This window comes from Emys orbicularis, chromosome 5, assembly GCF_028017835.1.
Source record: "Emys orbicularis isolate rEmyOrb1 chromosome 5, rEmyOrb1.hap1, whole genome shotgun sequence".
Classification (NCBI taxonomy): Eukaryota; Metazoa; Chordata; order Testudines; family Emydidae; genus Emys; species Emys orbicularis.
This window is the reverse complement of record NC_088687.1, coordinates 83,405,315-83,427,005: the sequence shown is the minus strand read 5'-3', so window position 1 is coordinate 83,427,005 and position 21,691 is coordinate 83,405,315. Positions and strand designations below refer to the sequence as shown.

At 43.7% G+C, this 21,691-nt stretch overlaps 1 protein-coding gene across 1 annotated transcript in view; it reads left to right on the top strand.

Annotated features, from left to right (window-relative positions):
- Positions 1-3,169: 3,169 nt before the first annotated feature.
- ACSL1 (acyl-CoA synthetase long chain family member 1) overlaps positions 3,170-21,691 on the top strand; it is a 57,533-nt gene continuing 39,011 nt past the window's right edge. The window contains exons 1-2 of the mRNA XM_065405332.1: positions 3,170-3,234; positions 17,600-17,828. Of these exons, the coding sequence (XP_065261404.1) occupies positions 17,634-17,828 (195 nt within the window). The 5' untranslated portion in view covers positions 3,170-3,234; positions 17,600-17,633. The remainder of the gene's footprint in view (positions 3,235-17,599; positions 17,829-21,691) is intronic.

Here is a 21,691-nt window from a genome sequence, read left to right as displayed (position 1 = left end):
TCCTGGGGTACAACATGTAAAATTAAGTGTTGCTCCTTGAGGAACAGGAGGAGTTTGGCTCTGCAGACAGCCATCCTAGATCTCCTACAAATGAGAGCAATACGGAGGAAATGAGGCCGATATTCCATATTGTTCCTAGTTCCTCCTGCCCCCAGGTCCCCAAAAAAGCCATAAGGCTACAGAGCAGTTCTCTACTTCAAGTATTACAACAGATCCATGAAGAAATCAAAATTCAAGATGGAGACCTTAACATCCTCACTAGCTGCCATCATCAAAGGGGACTGTATGACATCAATAGATTTGAAGGATGACTCTTTCCAGATCCTAATTTGACAGTCTCACAAATGCTTCCTGTGCTTTGTTCTTGAAACACAACACTACCAGTGCAGGTCCTTACCCTTTGGTTTAGCAACTGCACCACAAGTACTGATACTACTAATAGCTGCTTTCAGACAGGAAGGGTCCATGTATACCATTTCCTGTGTAATCTCCTTATCGAGCCTCATCCAGGGTCAAAATCATAGATGGCACCACTCAGGTGATAAGGATGCTGCCAAGCTATGGTTTGGGACAAAGTCAGTTAACACCATCTCAGCAGATTCCCCATCTCAGAGTGGAGATGGGCACTGTCCTCTACAAAGGTTTTTTTTGCAGGAAAAACAGGAGAAGCTGAGGAATCTTATTCAAACAGTCTGCCTTTCAAGGGAAGTACCCATTATTCACCTGTGTCAATTCTGGGGTCAGTGTCCTCTTGTGTGAGCCTGTGCTTGCATGAGGTTGCTACAGAGCTTCCTCTTGTGTCTCCCCAGGAGGATTCTCAAGTCATTCAGATGGTGGATGAGTCTAAGGAGATTCAAGTCAGGCTTTCCAATAGGTGAACTAGTCAGGACAGTTATCACCACAGATGCAAGCATGGAGACATGGGTGTCCATGTGGGATTGAATACAATCTCTTGAATGTCCAAGAGATCTGATCCAAACAAGGTGAACAAGCACAGCATAACCTGGAGAGAGGTCAGGGCAATCCAATATGGTCTCAAGGCTCTTCTCCCATATCTAGACTCCCCTCGTGTGCTGATTATGCCAGACAAATTCTCAGTCAGGTCATATGTGAATACACAAGGGGGAACAATATCTATAGTTCTTCAAGGAGAAGCTCGCCTCCTGATGACTTGGAGAGCAGAAAATGTGCAATTAAATGCACTCCATTCACATCCAAGGGAAAAATGAAAGTTACAGTCGACTGGCTCAGCAGGCAAAAATTAGATCATCCAGAATGGGAATCTACACTGGGATGTGTTACATCTCCTGATAAAGGAATTCAGTCTCCTAATGATAGATCTGTTTGCTTTCCACCTGAATCACAGGGTTTCAATGTTCATTTACCAGTGGGATCAGAAGGCTTAGGCAGGGCTCCTCTACATCACTCTCCCACATCAACTAAACCAGATATGAATCCAAGCCTCTAGGCTGATCTATTTACATAGTACCAGACTCCAAACCGATTCCTTGCCGTGTTAATCTGAAGTGCATGGTCATCACAACCATATTTAATGGTGTAGTTCAACAGCTACGTGTCATCAGTATGTTGATGCTGTATAAGTAATAGTAAATAGTATCCTTATCAGTTCCTCTCTATAACTTGTCCCTTATGATATTGTGAGGTTTACATTGTGGTATTGTGACTTGGCATCAGTATGACAGATTACAATGCTTAAAATGCCATAACTGCATACAAATGTTATCACATTGTGATTCTTTATTGCGAGATGATGAAGTTTTGCAAGCTGTGAAAGTGAATTTGGAATCCATGAATATCCTGTAACCACTGGCATGTGTTTATCTTCAGGAAGTCTGAATAATACAAGAAAATCCACCATGGATGGCAACTTTATGGACTCCTCCAGAAACAAATCTAGATGTCTGATAAACTCCATTTATAATCTTTACCTCAATTTCTTTATCTGTGAGATGCTGAGTGTCTCCTGTGTGGCTGATCTCTCTCAGCTCCCACAGAGGACGCTTTGAGTACTTTGTAAAACCAGGCCCTTATTTTCCAACCACTCTGACTAAAGACGTGGATGAAATGATGGTGGATTTTTACAGCGGTCTTACACTTGCACCGCCAGGGAACAATTTATGTACTAATTACTTGATGCTTGTTTGTAAAACCTAACAATGGAGAAAAATGCACATGACATTGGTCACTATGGTTTCAGTCTTTAATCCCATGTTTAACCTTCTTAACAGTCACTATCACATTTCTGTTCTTTCTGTGCAAATTTGACTGGATTTACAAAAAATCCTTTCTGCTCATTAAAGTGTGACCTGCTTCTGTATTTTTGGTATTATTTTCCCAGACATCTTCCTTTCCTAATATAAATATTAGTCTGTTTACTATACTAATGTAACATAGATTATACTGACCTAAAAGTGTCTATAAAGTTACAAAGGTGAGAGGGAAAGTGAATCACTGTTTGGGGGAAGTAGGGCGCTGTTAGTCATACAAACAGACCTCCCCAGCTATGGTCCAGTTAGGAGCTGTGAAACCGTGAACCCAGATTTGTGGATATGATGTGTACTTGGGCAGAGGAGAAGAAACCTCAGAGACAGTTATGTATCTGGACTGATGACGAGTGACACTGGTTTGTCCCTTTTAGATCTCTTCACCCCGTTTCCCCGCCGTTGGAACAAGAGCCTTCTTTGCAACTCCCTGTTTCTGGAATAGCTTTTTGTCTGTCTCCTCCACCCTCCATTTTCAAAGCTCAGCTGCACATATGCATTCTCTCCCTCCCCCATACCTCTTCCTTTTTCCTCTCTCGCTGCCCGTTAACTCTGGACCTGAGCAAACAGATCTTGGCCCATCTCTAACGCCGCCTGGGGTCCCGTTTAATTCCGGGAAGCACTGGGAGCTGGGCTAGCTCTGTGGAGGACGCTGCTGGGCCCGGGACTGGATCTGGGTCTTTGTGCCCCCACTCCGCCACCCTGCTCTCGCTGTTTACTTGCCTTCGGCCAGGCCCTGCTGCCTCGCTATTGGCCCGCGGCGGCTCGGCTACCCCGCAGCCCTAGCGCCCGCCCGCTCCGGGGGCAGAGAGGGGCGGGCGCGGCGCACACGCACTACGCCGCTCCGGCGGCGGCTTGTGGGGGCGGCTTAAATAGGGCGGGCCGGGCGCCGGCGTTGCACTGTCAGTGTGGAGGGGGCTGGTCGTCAGTGCTGCAGCTGCTAGGCCGGGAGGTGAGTGAGGCGGGGGCGCCGCGGGCGCGTTGCTCCCTGTAGGGGTGTTTGGGGAGGGGGCTCCGCTCTGTGGGGCGAGCGAGCTGCCGCCTGGGCTCCTCCCGGGCCGCGGAGGCGCAATGGGGCGATGCCTGCTCCGTCCTCTGCCCTCCCGCAGCACGCCAACGAGGGGCCGGCGGAGCCCCCGGGGCTGCGGTTGTTCTGTCTCCTGCCCGGGGCCTCTTGGGTGCTCCGCGGCTGATCGCTCTCGGTGACACGCCGCTGTCTGTGTCCAGCCCGCCGGGTGCCGGGAGGGGAGTGGGCTGTCCGGCACACCAGGAAGCTGGGGGTCTGGCAGGGGCCTCAGCCTGAAGCTGCTGTGGCTGATCAGATGGCTTGAAAGCCTCCTCTCCATTTCCGTGCGTTAGGGATGCGCCAATACGGGAGGCTGATGGGCTGGCAAAACCCTCAATCCCTGTGTCTCTGCGTGGTGACTGTGAAAACAGGCTCTGTACTCTTGGCTTCATGGATTCACTGCAGGACAGTTCATGTTGTGCTATGCACCACAAGAGCATGCACTCCACAAGCAAAACCTGCATTAGTGTGAACAAAAGAGCACAAGTCTTGTGGGAGGGGACTTGGGTCTAGTTTTCTAGAGCAGTGTTTCTCAACAACTGGTCTGTGGACCAGTGCAAGTCCCTGGGATCTCCCTGACACAGTTCAGGAAGGCAGCAAGCTAGTCCCTGGTATCAAAAAGGTTGAGAAATGCTGTTCTAGAGGGTGAACTGCTGAACTTCTATAATAGAAGCTACAGATACACCTCTACCCTGATACAACGTGACCTGATATAACACGGTAAAGCAGCGCTCTGGGGGGGTGGGGCTGCGCACTGTGGCAGATCAAACCAAGTTCGATATAATGCGGTTTCACCTATAACGCAGTAAGATTTTTTTTTTTTGGCTCCTGAGGACAGCGTTATATTGAGGTAGAGGTGTATAGGGCCAGGTGTGGTGGTGAGTTTAGTGAAAACTGCCTAGTGATCCTGCTGAATTGGGATCTCAGAAGTCACATCTAATTAAACAACCTCTGCTTAGTGCTAAGAAATGGTAGACTTGTACAGATCAGTGCTATGCTGTATTGTACTACTGGGGTTATAGTTATGTGAGACTTCCCTTGTTTAAAGGAACACTGGAATTAACCCTCTAAGCATTGTAACATTAATATGTTACTGAAGTGTGCTCCTCAGACATCTGTGCCTCTTCAGTTAAGTAAAAACTGGACTGGCCAGTTTTGTTTCTTTGGGTCTTGTATACAACAACAGTGATACATGATCAGAGGTCCCATGCAGGGTTTCAAATCCAATCTGAGGCTGTTCTTGTGTTAAAGCTAAGGAAAGCATTAGACCTAAACCATGTAAACTGAAGTTCTTTTTCATCAGACTAAGTGGCATTTGTTTCTGCAGGTCTAGTTCTCCCTCCTTTCAATGACTGAATAGAAACTCTACTCCAAAGGGATTCTGTCAGGTCAAACTGGCTTGAAGTTTTGTAATTAAAGCTGAAAGCTCTTGGACTAATGCCTTTCTTTGTTAAATGTTGGTTGAGAAACTGTTTAAACACATCTTTTTCTGAAGGGTCTATAGTCCAAATGTTGTGGTGTTACTGTAATGCGGTGGTTCTCAACATGTGGCCCAATTAGCACACAGCTGCAGCCCAACTGTGTGCTGAAGGCCATGGGCTGCCTGGTGGGCCCCGCAGGGTGTGGTGGGGTTGGGGTTATGGGCTGGCCCCGCAGTGCGGAGTCCGGGGCTGCTGGCCCCACCGAGGGTCTGGTGGGGTCCAGTGTCCCTGCCGCAGGGCCCGCCACCCAGGGCTCCACTCCTGGCCTCGCTTTGTGGAGGGGTCTCTGGGCGGGAGGCGTTGGACATAGGAGTCGGTGGGGGAGGCGGGCTGTGGTTTTCAACCTATGGCCCAGGTAACACATTGTGGGCTGCATATAGGTTGAGAGCCACTGCTCTAATGTATTAGAGCCAGAAAGTGAAACTGACTACTCTAATATCGGGGCCTGACTCTGATTCATCTTTAAGTTGATGTAACTCTCAGGACCTCTGTGTGCAAGCTAAAACAACTGATACCTTTATCATGCTATTTACTTTCTTAAATGTAACTAGATGCCTTTTTAAAATGGTTTTAATAACGCTACCAATAATACAGCTAAGAATTTAACACTTGAACCAGAGTGTCCCTTATGTGTGATGTATGAACTTGTACAGTATTCATTATAAACAGTCAAAGGTACAGTCTCTTAATACAGAATAAGGAAAATTAGCTTTTTAAAGGCTTCATATTAAGTTGAAACCACTAGTTTTTAAACACTCTACCCTTTTCAGAAATCTCTCATTATGGTTTATTAATTCTTAAGGGCTACTAAGTTTGGTTAATGTAGAATAACTTCTTGTAGGACTGTTTTTGTTCCTTTGTTTTTAAAGGACAAACAAAATATCTTCAAATGTCAGTGTTCAATAAGAATGTGTAATCACAGCACTCAAAGCTGTATTTACTGAATTTCAAAGGAGAACCTATGGGCGATCACACATTTGGAGAATTGGGTCCAAAGGGGTGTCTGCAACATACGCGTCTGGTGCAGGGTAGAGTCCAAGATGCAGTGGTTGGATCCTATGATAGGAAAGGTTAATGTCTAAAGTAACTGCCTTATCAAGCCCTATCTACTTTTCCATACCTAGTTTGGAAAACTGTTCGAAAATGGCTTTAGCAAGCTTTCCCCTGGCTTACACGGTTCAGGCAAAGCAGTCTCTAAACCTGTTCTTAACCAGTTAACTAATGTTAATATATTTGTAATCTGGCTGGGGGCATACTCTTGAAGTGGCTTGGCAAGAAATTCTGGACCCTGATATGCTTAAGGTTCCAAGGAGTGCATCAAGTACACAGGCACACTTAAAAAAACCTCTTCTTGCAAACAATAATAGTACAGCAACAGAGGGTCCTGTGGCACCTTTAAGACTAACAGAAGTATTGGAGCATAAGCTTTCGTGGGTGAATGCCCACTTCATCAGACGCAACAGGACCCTCTGTTGCTTTTTACAGATTCAGACTAACACGGCTACCCCTCTGATACTTAATAGTACAGGTTGTCCAAATAGCTTCTTTTAATGTTCCAATTAAGCATATAATGTGGCTCTGTCTAGAGCTGTGCTGTTTGCCTTGCAAGTGTCAACTGCCAGAGTTGTCATGACTTCTCACTCTCTGAAAAGCAGCACATGCTTATTCTCAATTAAGGAAATGTTCAGACCCTGTCTGGTTGGGGAAAAAATAAAGCTTACTATTTAATTAGTAACAGTAGGGGGCCATTTAGGGATCTGGGGCAAAAAAAAAAAATCTGTCAGGGACCGTACTTGGTCCTGCTGTGAAGGCAGGGGACTGGACTCTATGATCTTTCAAGGTCTGTTCCAGTTCTATGAGATAGGTATATCTCCATATGTGGGGGGGGGAAAAAAGCACACACTCAAGAGTATGAGCAAACAACGTGAATGAGTATTCCTTGACAAGTGCAGTGAATAAACTAAATCTAAAAATGTTAAACTTGTGCATTTGGAACTTATTTTGCAACTATAAACCAACAAATGTTAGGTTGGATCTGGGTCATAAATTTCATAAAGCAAAAAGTTGCTGGGTTTTGTATCTGTCCTGGAAGCAAGATTGATATTACTGCAAAACAAAACTAGTCCTTCAAAAGGGAGTCATCTTAAGCAAATTTTCTGCTTTTGAATAAACTTAAGTCTACCTATCTGGTTACATCACAAGGTATGAATTACTAAGTGGAAAAATTTCACTTTAAAACTCTGCTCCTAGGGAATGTGTGCTGTTATTGTGGGACACCTTCATCTCCTTTGTAAACTACTTCCAGCATTGGAAAACCGCAAACTTTGCTGTGTGGATTTTGTTTTGTTTTTTTGGGGTGGGTTGTGTGGGAATTGATGTGTTTCATATTATAAACTAATTGGAGTGTTTAATGACTAACAATCAGTGGACACCCTAATGAGATTGCCATGGATAGTAGATAACTAATATCAAGAGCGTATGATAGTATTGGGCTAAAATCGGTGCTAGCACTTAATGGATTTTTCTGTCCCTGCTCATAAGTACACTTCAGTGAAGCATGTGGCTGGCTCTACTAATTCTTCGCTAGTCTGTTTCTTAAACTTTATTTTCTCTACCTGTGTTCTACAAGCAAGCATTCTGGCCAATTAAGCTATATTGTTTGAATCTAGGTCCATGGGCCTCTGGCTGGCTGCCATGTTCTAATTTCTAAAATGTAGTCCAAACAAATGAAAAATTTTCTTTGTATGTTGCATGTAACTGATTGCTATAGCTCCCACAAGCATGTTATGCAATCTCAAATGGGAGAGGAAGTGATATGCCCAGTTACGAATGGGAGAGGTGTTCCATGAGAATTTCCCTAAGACATGGTCCATGCTGTGGGAAAAACTTATGCCCTGCTGCACTGCCCTGATCACTTCTTTAGACTACTCCTCTAAGGCAGGGAGGGGAAGGAGCTTGCAGTTTTCCAACCCAGCCTGACCTGTCAAAATTGGTTCACTTCACAACACTAAATACTATACCCTTAGTTGCTACATTAAACGATGGGTGTCAGTTTGTCTTCAAATGACAAGCGATGGTCCTTTTAATTGAAGTTTAAAAAAAAAAAAGCCTACTAGATGTATGTGGGTGGTTTTTTTTTCCCTCATAAGCCACCTGTACTAGAGCTTGTCTATCACTGAATGAAAATAGGTTCCTTACCAGAAAGCAAAAAAAATTATACTTGGAGCCAAGACACTCTTGGTGACTGATTTTCCCAATAGATTGATCACTTCTGATAGCTTAAGGCCCTGTTCTGCGAACACTTCCACACAGTCCTGTGTAGGAGAGAGAGAGAGGCTTGCAGGACAAAGCATTTAGGCTCTTTCTGCATGAGCTGCAGTCCTTAAGTCCAGAACCCTTAACATAAGAATGGCCATGAGGGGTCAGACCAATGGTCCATCTAGCCCAGTATCCTGTCTTCTGACAGTGACTATTGCCAATGCCAGGTACTTTGGCGGAAATGAACAGAATGGGCAATTATTGAGTGATCATTCCCTCTTCTCCACACCCAGCTTCTGACAGTCAGAGGCTAGGGACACCAAGAACATTGGGTTGCATCCTTGAACATCTTAGCTAATGTATTTTTTTTTCTTAAATCACATTGCTCCCACAATAAGTTTTTGGCATCTGCATGTTAAGCTGTAGCAATAGATTAGTGGAAAGGAATTTCTTCTGGCTTAATGCAAACTACTTTTACACTTGTTGCAGGTGATTTAAAAGGAACTGCAGTATAGTGTCTTAGGCACTTTACAGTGCTGCAACTTTCTCGCTCAGGGGTGTGGAAAAACACCCCTCCAAGCGCAGTACATTTCAGCGCTGTAAAATGCCAGTGTAGACAGTGCACCAGCACTGGGACCTATTCCCCTTGTAGAGGTGGGTTTTTTAATAGCTGGTGCCGCAACTACAGAGCCGTGTTAAAGCGCTGTCGCAGCAGCGCTTTAACGTTGCTAGTGAAGACATGCCCTTAGTCCTGGGACAAGGGACTCATTGAGTTCTTTTACATAAAGAGGGAATTTGTAGACCTGATTCTTGTAATTCTATTCAAGGAGTGAGAGTAAGGGTTGTGAACCCAGTCACTTCCTATAAGGTACTTATTGAGCTCCTTGTTCTAATCTTGAATGCTTTAGCAGTATCTATTTATCTGTTGCATTGTGACTTTATTCTAAGGATTGGAGTTTAAATGCCTGGACGCTAGTTCCTTGTGACATGATCTAAATTGAACTTGCCTGACACTTTCTTAACCTTTCTGAGATTGCGGGTGACTGTGAATAAGAAGCTAATTCTTGCATTGTCTTTCTTTCATCATTCAGAAGGTATATGATGACTTTACATGCATACCAAGCAGGATTTTCCTGGAACTATCAGAATGAGTAAAATAACATGATTTTGTCAGTTATGCTGCTCATGACACCGGGAAAGTGCTTCTGTGTATGACCAGCAATAAGCTTCTGCAGAATGATGCCCATCTTGGGTGCTTTTTGTGAATGAACCTACTGCAAACAGAGAAGCTGGGGTGTTGCTGCACACTTCAGTAGAAAGTTGTAGATGTGCTGATTCTAATTTGAATGATAGGCTTAAACCTCACTTCTGAGACAGCGCAAGCACTCACAATTAGCTTCCTACTGATTATGGAGGTGAGAACAATTGAGTGGTCCAATATATCCAGAAGTGGGTAGGTCTCAGTCTAAATATTAAAGCAACTGGTTATAATAAGTTACACAATCTTAATATGTGGTGCTACCCAGCTTCACCTCCAATAATCTAACTCTTAAAAGATGATTGGGCAGAGTCTTGTCATGTAGTGCTATACTGTCAGACTCGAGAACTTAATGTTCAATTCAGTATGCCCTCAAGTTACCTTTTGGACACTATTCTGACTATAAAATACAGCTGCTGTTCCCATTAACTTCTAAAGGAATTAGCCATACATTTGAGGGCAGAATTGAGTGCCCACCTAGAATGTACTTCCTAGATGTGCTGCTGTATAAAGACTGCTGAGAAATGCTCTAATGCTCAATGTGCTTGCCGTTTGCAGGGTAGAAAGAGAAAATTATCTTAAGTGCTTGATCAAATTCACTCTGCTGCAAGGGCAGGTTTAGACTTTATTAGGAACACTCAGGGCTTGTCTACACTTTCCAGAGGATTGACACTGTGGCGATCAATGCATCAGTGTTCAATGTAGCGGGTCTAGTGAAGACCCGCTAAATTGACCGCTGATCGCTCTCCCATCGACTCCTGTACTCTACCAGATCAAGAAGCGTAAGGGGAGTCTATCAGAGTGTTTCCCTTAGACATCGTGCAGTGTGGACCCTGCAGTAAGTAGATCTAAGCTACATCAGTTTGAGTTACACTATTCGCGTAACTCAAATTGCGTAGCTTAGATTGACTTTTCCATTTAGTGTAGACAAGGCCTCGGAAGGCCATATGAGACTGACGGACCAGATTTTCAGGTACAGTGTAGCAACCCTAGATCACTAGAAGAATCTGGCTGTAGAATCAGTATAACTAGTCTTGGGAAGTTTACACTAGCACAATGGGTTTCAACCCTTTTTCATTTGCAGACCCCTAACATTTTTCAAATGGAGGTGCCAGACCCTTTTGGAAATTCAACCTCTGGTCTGTGGACCCTCATCATAGCATTCTTGGACTGAAAACTGACTGAACAGAATTCAACTAACAAGTTCGGCCCTGCATTTGACACACTGTGAAGGTGCTAAACTGTGGGCTTCTATGATAACTATAACACTTCTGGGTTTTGACCTGTAGGTGGGGGTACTCACATACTTTGGATTGATCAGAAAAACAGAATGCCCTTTTCTGGGATCTGAAACTTTATTTTCTGTGCCCTGGAACTGAAAGCTCTTTCTGTCTCTCTGCCTCTCACCTTTTGGTCCACAGACTGAAAACAGCGGCACTAGCTCTAATGGCATGGAGCAGTACAGCAGCTTCTATGCCTTCTGCTTTCCCTGTTGCTTGTGTGAGGGTGGCTGGGCTTCCTTTAGCTCTTGTTGCTGTTTTTTGTTTAAGCCCTTCGAGGCCACGGGCTACCAATGTAAGTTGATCAGCCTTTACTAGGGGTATGTCTAAACTATGAAGACTATACCAGCATAGCTACGTTGCTGGAGCTATGGCTGGCAGCATCCTGTAGAAGACGGCCTACAGCAATGGAGGGGGTTTTCCTGTTGGTGTAGGAACACCACCTTTCCAAACAGCGGTAGCTATGTGGATGGAAGCACCCTTCCATTGGCATAGGTGCATCTACACTGGGGGCTAGGTTGGTATAGCTATGTCAGATGGTGTGGATTTTTCACACACCTGACTAATGTAGCTGTGTTAGCTGGTAACTTCTCTGTATAGACCAGACCTCTGCCTGGGTGGGAGGAGAAGTTCAGGAAAACTTGCTTTCATAAGTGCTAGATAAATTACCTAGACTAAACTTAAATCTGTCTGCTTCATATTAGAAGAACCATCTCTCAAGTGGGTATCCGTTTCTGCAGCAGCACCCTCTCCTGTGCTGTGGTTTCATACTTGGCTGGAATGAGGTTCTAGACTGGGTCTCTTCCCCATTCAGGCTTTTAGACTTGGGTACTACAAGAAGATCCCCTGGTAATTATGTACAGCAACATGCAGCAGTAAAAGGGGAGGAAATTCTAATGAATTGATGGCAATCCAGGTGCCTCGCAGTACACTTAATGTAATAGGAATGGCCCACTCAGACGTAAGCATAGTCTGGTAACTTTGAGGGCTCAGGCCACTTTCCAAATGATGGGAGAGGGGAAATCTTAGCAGATGTCACTCATTTTGTAGGAGGCAGCAATGGCAATCAAACTAGAGCAAGTTTCCATAGTACTAGTCACTGAAACTTTCTTTAGTGCGAGACTCTCTCAACCCCTTTGCTAGCTGTCTTGCTAAATCTAAATGTTTGGCTATGTGTACACTACAGATTACATTGGTGTAAGTTATGTCGCTCAGGTGTGAATAAGCCACTCCCCCCTCCCGCAAGTGACATAAGTGCCAGTGTGTATATCACTGTCAGTGGGAGAGCTTCTCCCACCAACATAGCCGCCCCTGCTAGCAGGAGCTGGAGTAACAAAGTCAACGGGAGAGAGCTCTCCCATCAGCTGAGTGTCTGCACTAGCAGCACTACAGTGATGCAGCTGTGCTGCTGTAAGCTCTCATAATGTAGCCATGGCCTTTGGGTGGAGAGAGAAACTATTGGTTCTTGGGTTTTCTCTCTGCAATAGAGAAGCTGACTGCTACTCTCCTGTTTTCTTCCGTTGCACTCGAATGATGTCTGGTTACTGATAGACAATAGGGGAGCTTTTAGTCCTCTGTAAATAGATGATTGTACACCATGAGTGGGAGGAGCAACGAATAGCAGTATCTTGCCAATTTGGCTTACTGCCTCAAATGATCCTGTCCTTGCTGTAAAGATCAGTCTTGTATGCTGTGCTCGTTACTTATGTGTCAGAAGGGAGCTTTGCCTGGGTGGCACAAGATTTTAACAGAACTGATATGAAGAGCTTAGAAGGACACTTTCCCAAATGGAAAGTCAACTCTGCATGTCAGTATTTGGAAATTGATGCTGTTTAAAGTTCGGTATATTACTGAGTCTCTCTTTAAAAAGAGTAACATGAGAAAAGATCTAACCTCTTTTCTTTCTGCCAAAAAACCCACTGCAAAACTAGCTGCTAATCTTGGTCAGGGTACAGTAAAAACTTCTTAATACTGGCTACTTTATGCAAGAGAGTTTAAAGTTTTCATATATAATCTGTCTCCTGGTGCGTCTCTACATGCTCATCAGTTTGAGCATCACAAGCTCTTATGCTCCAGGGAGTGAGAATCTGCTTCCTTTAGGGCAGAGGTTATCAATCTTTTTTTCTTTCTGACGTCCCCACAACATGCTATAAAAACTCCATGGCCCACCTGTGCCACAATAACTGATTTTCTGCATATAAAAGCCAGGGCTGGAGTTAGGGGATATCAAGCAGGGCAATTACCTGGGCCCCCATGCCACAGGGGCCCCCCACAAAACTACATTGCTACAGGCTTCAGCTTTAGCCCCAGGTGGTGAGGCTCAGGGACCTGGGCTTCAGCCCCATGTGGTGGTGCTTTGGCTTTCTGCCCTGGGCCCCAGTGAGTTTAATGCTGGCCCTCCTTGGAGGCCCACCTGAAACCTGCTCGAGGCCCCCTACAGGGCCCTGGACCCCTGGTTGAGAACCACTGCTTTAGGGTGTACTGCTATGCCTTCCATTCTACAAGGAATGGTGCTGCCCGCTACTCTTGTCATGTCTGACGGGTGTCCTGCATGTCACATTACATTCTCTGCAATTCAGATAGTATCAGGATAACAAGCAAACATAGGTCTCCAGCTTGCTAAAAGAGCAGTACTACTAAATGAGTCACCTGGTCTTGCTGACTTTCCAGCACAATTTAACCTTGATAGCAGTGTGCTAGACCTGCCGATGACCAATAGATAGGCGCTCTCATCTCTAAGCAAACAGATGAAGGTTTGAGGCTGGCATGCAACAAAAGCAAGTGATCAGCCAGCTTTTGCCTTGCCTGTTTAAGGGCTGGAAAAAAATTGAATAGAGTTCTTAAGGAGGGATTTGGAGATGAGGATCAGGCCTGCCCTGTTAGGGATGGGTGTGGGGTCCAGACATGAGTGGATTGTATGGAAGGTGTCACAATAAAAGGGGGAGACCTGCATCTTATGGAGATGCTGACTTGCTCATCTCAATGAGCCTAAGTTTGGCTGACATAGGGCCTTGAAGAAAAGGGCCAGGAGCTAAAGGATATGTCTACACGTGGGGGTGGGGTAGGGAGACCTTTCAGCAGTGAGTTTCTGTGCCCAGGCCAACTAAGTTGGACTCCTAGGCCTTGCGTTATGGGGCTAAAAATAGAAGTGTAGATGTTCCCGCTTGGGTGGAGCCTGGGCTCTGAGGCCTCTGCCACACCCCCTTGCTGAGTTTCAGTGCTCAGGCTGAGTCAGTTGACCCAGGCTCTGAGACTGTGTGTGTGTGTGTGTGTGTGTGTGTACACGCACCCTTAATTTGCCTCTGCAGTGAAGACAAGGCAATCAAAGAGCTGCTGGGCATTGTCAGAGAGAAGTAGGTGGGAGGTACTGCATCCTCCTGTTTCACTTAGTTTTTGGCATTTGAATTATACACTGGTCAATCTGTTCTTCCTACGCCTCTGTGGCCTTACCTTCATTACAAAAGGCATTCAATAGGATTTTACCTCTAGCTAGTTCCTGAGTAAAGACAAAGCAGTTGGGTGACCTCTTGTGTGAGAACTACAATATTTTTTAGTGAAAACGAGGCCACCAGAACATAGCAAGAATGCTTGGCATACCAGTAAAGCTAATCGTATTTATTATGGACTCCTTCAAAGCCATTTTACAGCCTTTGCTTTCGTTTAGTCAATTTATAATCTTACGGTAGGTCACATTGCAAATAAACAGCAGTTAAAAATAAAACTTGGGCTTTCTTGCCCCCAATTCTCTGCTTTAACTCCTTGACTATACTATAACTCCTGTACATAAATGGGCTATAAATATTTACACTAGATAGCTTAGTAATACATTTAGTTCTAATATCTCTAGAGTTCATTATAGATGGGAAATTCTTCAACAATTACACTATCCTTGAAGACCAGCATCTAAACAAAAACTCATTTATGTTAAGGGTACATGTAGGACACTTCATGGCTATTTTAAGACCAAAAGCTGCTCAAATTGCCCCCTGTCAAATAGGCAAAATGCTAATTACTACATTTTAAATTTGTGTTTAACTCTTCAAGTGTGGCACCTATGTAGGAGGAAAGACTAATGCCCGATAGGAGGACAGTGCTATGAAGCTAGAAAAACTAGCAATAAGGCACATTCTGTAGTGGAGCTTGCTATCTAAATTCGGCTTTTTAAATTGAGGGCTTTGTTTACCAAACTTCCACTACTGTGTTCTCAGCTGTTAATTCCGACCTACCCTTGATCTAAAATATATGCCATATCGAACATCAATAAGTTTTTAATGCTGCACAAAATAAACTGCTCTCCAGTTCTGTAGAGCATAACTTAAAGCAATGACAGTGCTTCATCAACTATTCTGACTTACTAATTCATTTCACCGATGGGGTAAATTGAACATATCCAGGAATTCCCTCAAGAATACAGGTTAAAGATCTTGCATTTCTCTGTACTAAATAGCACCTAGAAGCCATAACTGAGATAAAGGCCCTATTAGTAAGACAATCCCATGCCCTGCATTTATGGCCTAAAAAACAAGACAAAGTATGAAAAGAAGGCATGTGTTCTCACTCTATAGGTGAGGAAACAAGCTAAGTGACTTCCCATAAGTCACAGTCCTTCCAGAACCAGGAATTGAACTAAGCCCTAGTCCAGTGCCCTAATTGCAAGACCATCCTTCTCGGCTCTCCTATTGGTATTGTGAAACCCTGAACTATTTCTATGACTTTTTGCAATCTCTGGCAACCTAATTCTTCTCCAAACACTTGTGTAGACATCTTGTGAGCTAGACTGCTCTCCTGTTGCCTAGTTGAGTAACTCATTGCAGTAACAGATTTCAACAGACTGTAAACTGGGACCATTCTGTAGCAGTAACATCTTCATTTTAAAGGGAACCACATCTTACTAGCATCCTGAATTTAAGTGTAGTTTTCATATGTCTATTTTTATACTAGTAAACACTGTGACAGACCCAGACCAGTGGGGTACAGGAGTCTGGTAGAGGGCAAATATACTGGTCACTGGATGAGTAGTTTTCTGTTCCCTGAGTGACCAGAGCAGGGGCTGCATTAGAGTAATCAGGAACCTGCTAGAACCAGTTAAGGCAGGCAGGCTAGGACACCTGGAGTCAATTAAGAAGCTGCTAGAATCAATTAAGGCAGGCTAAGCAGGGCACCTGGGTTTTAAAAAGAGCTCACTTCAGTTTGTGGTGCGAGTGTGAGGAGCTGGGAGCAAGAGGTGCAAGGAGCTAAGAGAGAGGGTGTGCTGCTGGAGGACTGAGGAGCACAAGCATTATCAGACACCAGGAGGAAGGTCCTGTGGTGAGAATAAGGAAGGTGTTTGGAGGAGGCCATGGGGAAGTAGCCCAGGGAGTTGTAGCTGTCATGCAGCTGTTACAGGAGGCACTATAGACAGCTGCAGTCCACAGGGCCCTGGGCTGGAACGTGGAGTAGAGGGTGGGCCCAGGTTCCCCCCAAACCTCCCAATTGACCTGGACTGTGGGTTCTTCCAGAGGGGAAGGTCTCTGGGCTGTTCCCCAACCCACATGGTGAATCTCTGAGGCAAGAAAATCCGCCAATAAGCGCAGGACCCACCAAGATAGAGGAGGAACTTTGTCACAACACCTACTTTATTTGGTGTTCATTCTTTTTACAACATACTATGTAAACACATTGGGTGTAAATATTCTCTAGTTTTGCTTTGATCTAACTTCATAACATGCAATAAAGTTTAACAGCTTTAAGCATCTGGGTAAATAACTACCAGCTTCCGAAAACAGTATTTGCTCCACGACATCATTTTTTTTCTCTAAAAGCCTATTGTGACTCTTCCTCTTGTGGTAGGAGGCGTGAGCTGGAAACAGGCATTTATGAATGTCACTGCCAGTTGTGAGTTTCTGAGACAAACATTGTGGTCTTGCTTGTTGCCCTTTTGTGCAGTGGTGTGATTTCAGACTCGCCTGCCCTCCCTCCCCTGAATGGCTTGTCTGCTAGTTACCTTTAGCCTAGTGGGCAGGAGCTGTAGGGCTCAGCATGTGACTAATGGCCTGAGAGACCTTGGCTGAGAGGAAAGCACCAGCTGAGCTGACAGCAACACTCCCCCCTGCCCCCTCCTCTTCTCACCCCCCCCCCCCCCAATGGTCTGTTCTTGCTGCAGTATGTTGTCAGTCAGTATTTGAAGGCGGCGAGAGACAGAGAAGGCTCTCCAGTGCTTTCTCCTGTACATAAGCAGCAGATAAAATCCACTTCCTATGCTTATTTACATTGCCTTGTACTACTACGTAAAACCTTGAAATGTCATTTTGTCCTGCTGTGTGAACAAAGATACACTGATGTCATGATGGGAAATGGGATGCCTCTAACATATCTGGTGGCTCTTCATAGGTCAGTTGTGACGACAACTCACTTCAATTAGCTATGGAAAGTTCAGCATAAAGGCTTATCTTGCTGGACTTGCAAGGTGGAAAATGCTCCTGTTGCTGTGCTACCATGGCATTATGGTGCTTTGCCACTAACATTCTGGCATTCTAAGGCATAATGTTCAAATGTAGGCAAAAAACAAAGAAAGCAAATGCCGCCACTTCTGGTTTCTTGACGTAACCCCCAGGTTAGATTCCTAATGTCGCTGAAGCAGTCTTACAACATAGCTATTTTGTAGATAATTATTTCATATGTGCCAAAGGCACAATCTACTATAAACAACTCTCCTTTTGAGAGGTAAAGTAGCAGTTTGGTTAAAATGGCTTAGAATTAGGATATTTTAGAGCTCTGATCCATCTACTTTTTTTATTTAATAAACTGGTCATCTTATTATCCAGAACTGTTATTGGATTGACTAATAGTTGTTTACCTGAAATTACTGATTTAGTGCTGAGAAAGGTATTGTTCAGTAACTGAAATTGTAAGACAAAGTGTATATCCCTTTCTGTTGGGAAGGGGCAGTGGAAAGGGATTATCATATTATGTAAAAGTATTTCTCCTATCAACAGCTGCCAGCATAAGGAACAACTGCAACCGACCGCGATGCAAGCACATGAATTGTTTAGACATCTGCGAATGCCAGAACTTGATGATTTCAGACAGTATATACGCACACTTCCAACCAACACATTGATGGGGTTTGGTGCATTTGCAGCTCTTACAACATACTGGTATGCCACAAGACCCAAAGCCCTGAAACCACCATGCGACCTATCCATGCAGTCTGTGGAAGTAGAGGTAAGTGCATTTCTGTCTAGCCATACCTGTAGCGAGCAGCTTTAAAACCTGGGGGTACTTACAGTGGGAAGGATGACTAACCTCTGTGTGGAGTATCTCCCTGGAAAGTGCTCTCTTCCTGCATGGGGAAACTTTTTACATGAAGCAACTTCTTTAGGCTTCTGAATTCTTTCCACTCTTAGTAGAATATCTTGAGTTCCTTGATGTTAATTGATATTAGGCTTCATTCTAAATTATTTCCCTAATATTTTTGTTTAATGATTAGCGCACAAGCTCTGTCAGAACAGATAAACATGAAACCACTTTTCTCCCTTAACCACCTGGTTAAGCTGATGTCCATCTAAATAACTAGTGTTCTTGGTCGATCAGGATTCAGTTGCAATAGGTCTCTTCTCCAGGTTAGTGCTGTGTAAGTATATAGACCAAACGCTTGAGTATTCCTGCTGTTGCAGTTAGCTTTTTACTGGCTTTCAGCAAATGGCAGACTTGTCATCTTACATCACTTTCCAACTGTTAAAACTATCTTTTTTTTTTTTTTTTTTTTCCTTCTTAAGTTGGTCAGTAATAAAAGATGTGTTCTGGGCTTCATGGCAAGACTACCTGGTATAGGTGTGCCCTTAAAGGTCTGAATTAACTGTCAGGTGTACCTTTTATATGTGCACAAGTCAGCAACCTGTTAAAACAGTTGCCTGGATTTTGTTCTGTGGTGCTAGATAATGCATGCTGTTGGCAAGGGGCAGGAGTACTAGCAAACTGTGTCCTAGCTCAGTATTGCTTTCTTAGTAATGGATAAAGATTCTCATCCACAATTCAGGTGTGGACAAGAATATCAGACTGGGTTAACTAGTTAAACTTCAGCATTTGGTATGCATCAACTGAGTATGTGGATAGAATTGTTTAAGCAGTGGCTATAATAGGGGGCTTTCTATAGCTGAGCTAAGAAGGCTTTAGACAGAGATGGCAATTAGCATTCTAGAAGGATATTTCCAGTCTCTCCTCCCCAATCTTGGTTATAGACTTCTCAGTCCCAGGAACTTCTTGGGGGAGGTTGCTGGTGAACTGTAGGGATACCCTGGTGGTAGTTCCTCCTTCCTTGTCTCTTATAGAAAAACGCAGGATTCAACTGCCAGAATAGTGAAGAGTCAGTGAGTCTGAACTTCCCTTGATAGCCAGAGACAGTCAATACTGTTGAACTGTAAAAACACTCAAAATATATTAACAGCAAATGCTAAGTCTCCTATTCTAACTTGACTTGTCTGTCCATAACTAGTCATTGTGTACTAGATGAAGTTGACCTATGAATACTAACATGGAATCCTGTTAATACAAGTTACCTTTAACTTAGTAACTTGTCTTAAGCTTCATAAAACTGAAGTAAGAGCAGTTAGTAACTAAACTAACATAAACTAATGTATAAAGTTGCTAAAACAAGAGTTTACTTGCTGTAAAAGTTGTAAGAAAGCAAACTTCAGCCTGAAAGATGGACATCTTGTCTGCAATATTCCTGAGTGTGTTAAAAAAAATCAAAAATCATCTTCTTGGATTTTGTTGGCTGGCTTCTCCATTCAAAAGGAACTACAATGGCCCAGTAAAAGTAACAAAACAAGTCTTTATGTTAAAGAGAAGCATCAATAGCATGAATTAAAAACAAGAACCATTTTCTACTGGTAGGTATCTCTAATGTACCCATTGCACTAGTATGAAACTAGTAATATGTACTCCTATACCGGGAGTAGTAGTCAAAGCAGGAGTATTAATGTACTTTGTCAGTGAAGTAACTTCACAATTTAACTTAGTGGTGAAACAAAATTTGTCACAAGTGGCAAAATCCCACCACCTGCTTTCAGATGTCTTTCAGCACTAGTTAGTGGTGGCTGTCCTGCTTGATAGAGCTCTAAAAGCTGGAACTGGAAGAAGTGGTGTAGAGCAGTGGCTCTCAACCTTTCCAGACCACTGTACCCCTTTCAGGAGTCTGATTTGTCTTGCGAACCTCCAAGTTTCACCTCACTTAAAGACCACTTGCTTACAAAATCAGACATAAGCACAAAAGTGTCACAGCACACATTACTGAAATTGCTCACTGTCTTATAATTATATGGTAAAAATGAATCAATTGGAATATAAATATTGTACTTGCATTTCAGTGCATAGTTATATAGAGCAGTATAAACAAGTCATTGTATGAAATTTTAGTTTGTACTGACTTCACTAGTGCATTTTATGTAGCCGGTTATAAAAGCAGACAAAATCTAGATGAGTTGATGCCCCCCCCCCCCCCCGAAGACCTCTGCATACCCGCAGGGGTATATGTACCACTGGTGTAGAGCAGTGGTATGCAGCAAGCTATTCTGGTAGCTGAGCAAAGAGCCAATGTCTCCAAGTATAGGTTCGCACTGCCAGTACTGTAACAACTGGAAAGCTCTCACCCTTTTGGGATTTTAATTGTCACTGGTTCCTTGGACAAACAGGACCCTCTTGACAGTGGTCTGGAACTTAATAAAGCAAGTCCTAGACCATGGACAAATACATAAAATGCAGTCTCTGATCAACTTCCTTATTGCTTCTCGAGCATAATCTAAATTGGCTCCCATCTCAAATGGATTCTATAGTTGGAATCATGAGTCCATAATATTATAACCCTTTAAACAACCCCAGTATAGGAACAACTGAGATCTGTATTGTACTGACTAATGACAGATTTGCTGGATCACAAATAAAGTAGGACTGCACTGGAATGACTCAGTAAAAATTAATCTAACAAATTACAGTAGTGATTGAAGAAATTTCATTTTGGAGGACTCATTGGAAACATACAAAACTTGTGAATTGCCAAGTAAACTGTATAAGTCAATATTCTTAATTTTATCCAAAAGACCTTAGCGCAGTACCATGAGACTAGGCTGTTGTAGTCAAGTAAATGACAATGATAGGGAACTATGTCTTAGAAGTAAATTCCAAGTATTCTGTAGTAAAGTTTGTGAAACTAGCATTCTAGTAATAGTAACATGAAATCTCTCATTACAGTATTTCAAAATCTCAGCTGAGAAAGGAGTAGAGTTAGCAGTTTTGTGGACCACTTGGCTTCTGGATTAGTTAGGTGAAGTTCTAGTGACCTCTAGAGTTATAGCTGAAACTTTCAATGGTTGGTCTGCGTGTGGTGCACTTTTTTTAACCCAGGTGATCACAATACATAGCACAGTGATTATCTTAACTTCACTTAACCTAAATCTTGATTTATAAAAATAACCCAGACAAAACTAATCTTATCCAGTCTAGCCTGAAAATCAGGAGTTTACATGCATTTCTTGCACAGGCATTCTGCCTCTAAAGAACAGTCAGGGTAATTATAGGTATTACAATAACTATTCACAAGTAGTTTGAGTGGTGAAGTTGCCAAATTCTAAGTGCTAGAGCCAACTACTCACATTCTGCTCTGCCTTTTTAAGGAAGGATACTGACCCTCTGATGGCCAGTTTCACTTTAGAAAGATATCATTACTATTACTCCTTTCCAGCTAGGCCCCAGCAATCATATAGGCATTACTGTAAAAGCTTGTCCATATCACTCTGATCCTATTTGCAATACTGAAATCTTATTACATTTAAGTCACATTTTTATGTATAGCTGAATGTAAAGTAGGGTTACCATATTTCAGCAAGCAAAAAAGAGGATGGGAGAAGCCCCACCCCCATCCTGCCCTAGCCCCGCCCCTGCCCCTCCCACTCCCTGCCCCTTCCCGCCCCGGTCAGAACCCCCAACCCTCCCCCCCCCACTCCTTGTCCCCTGACTGCCCCCTCCTGGGACCCCTGCCCCTAACTGCCCCCCAGGACTCCACCCCCTACCTGTACCCTGACTGCCCCAAC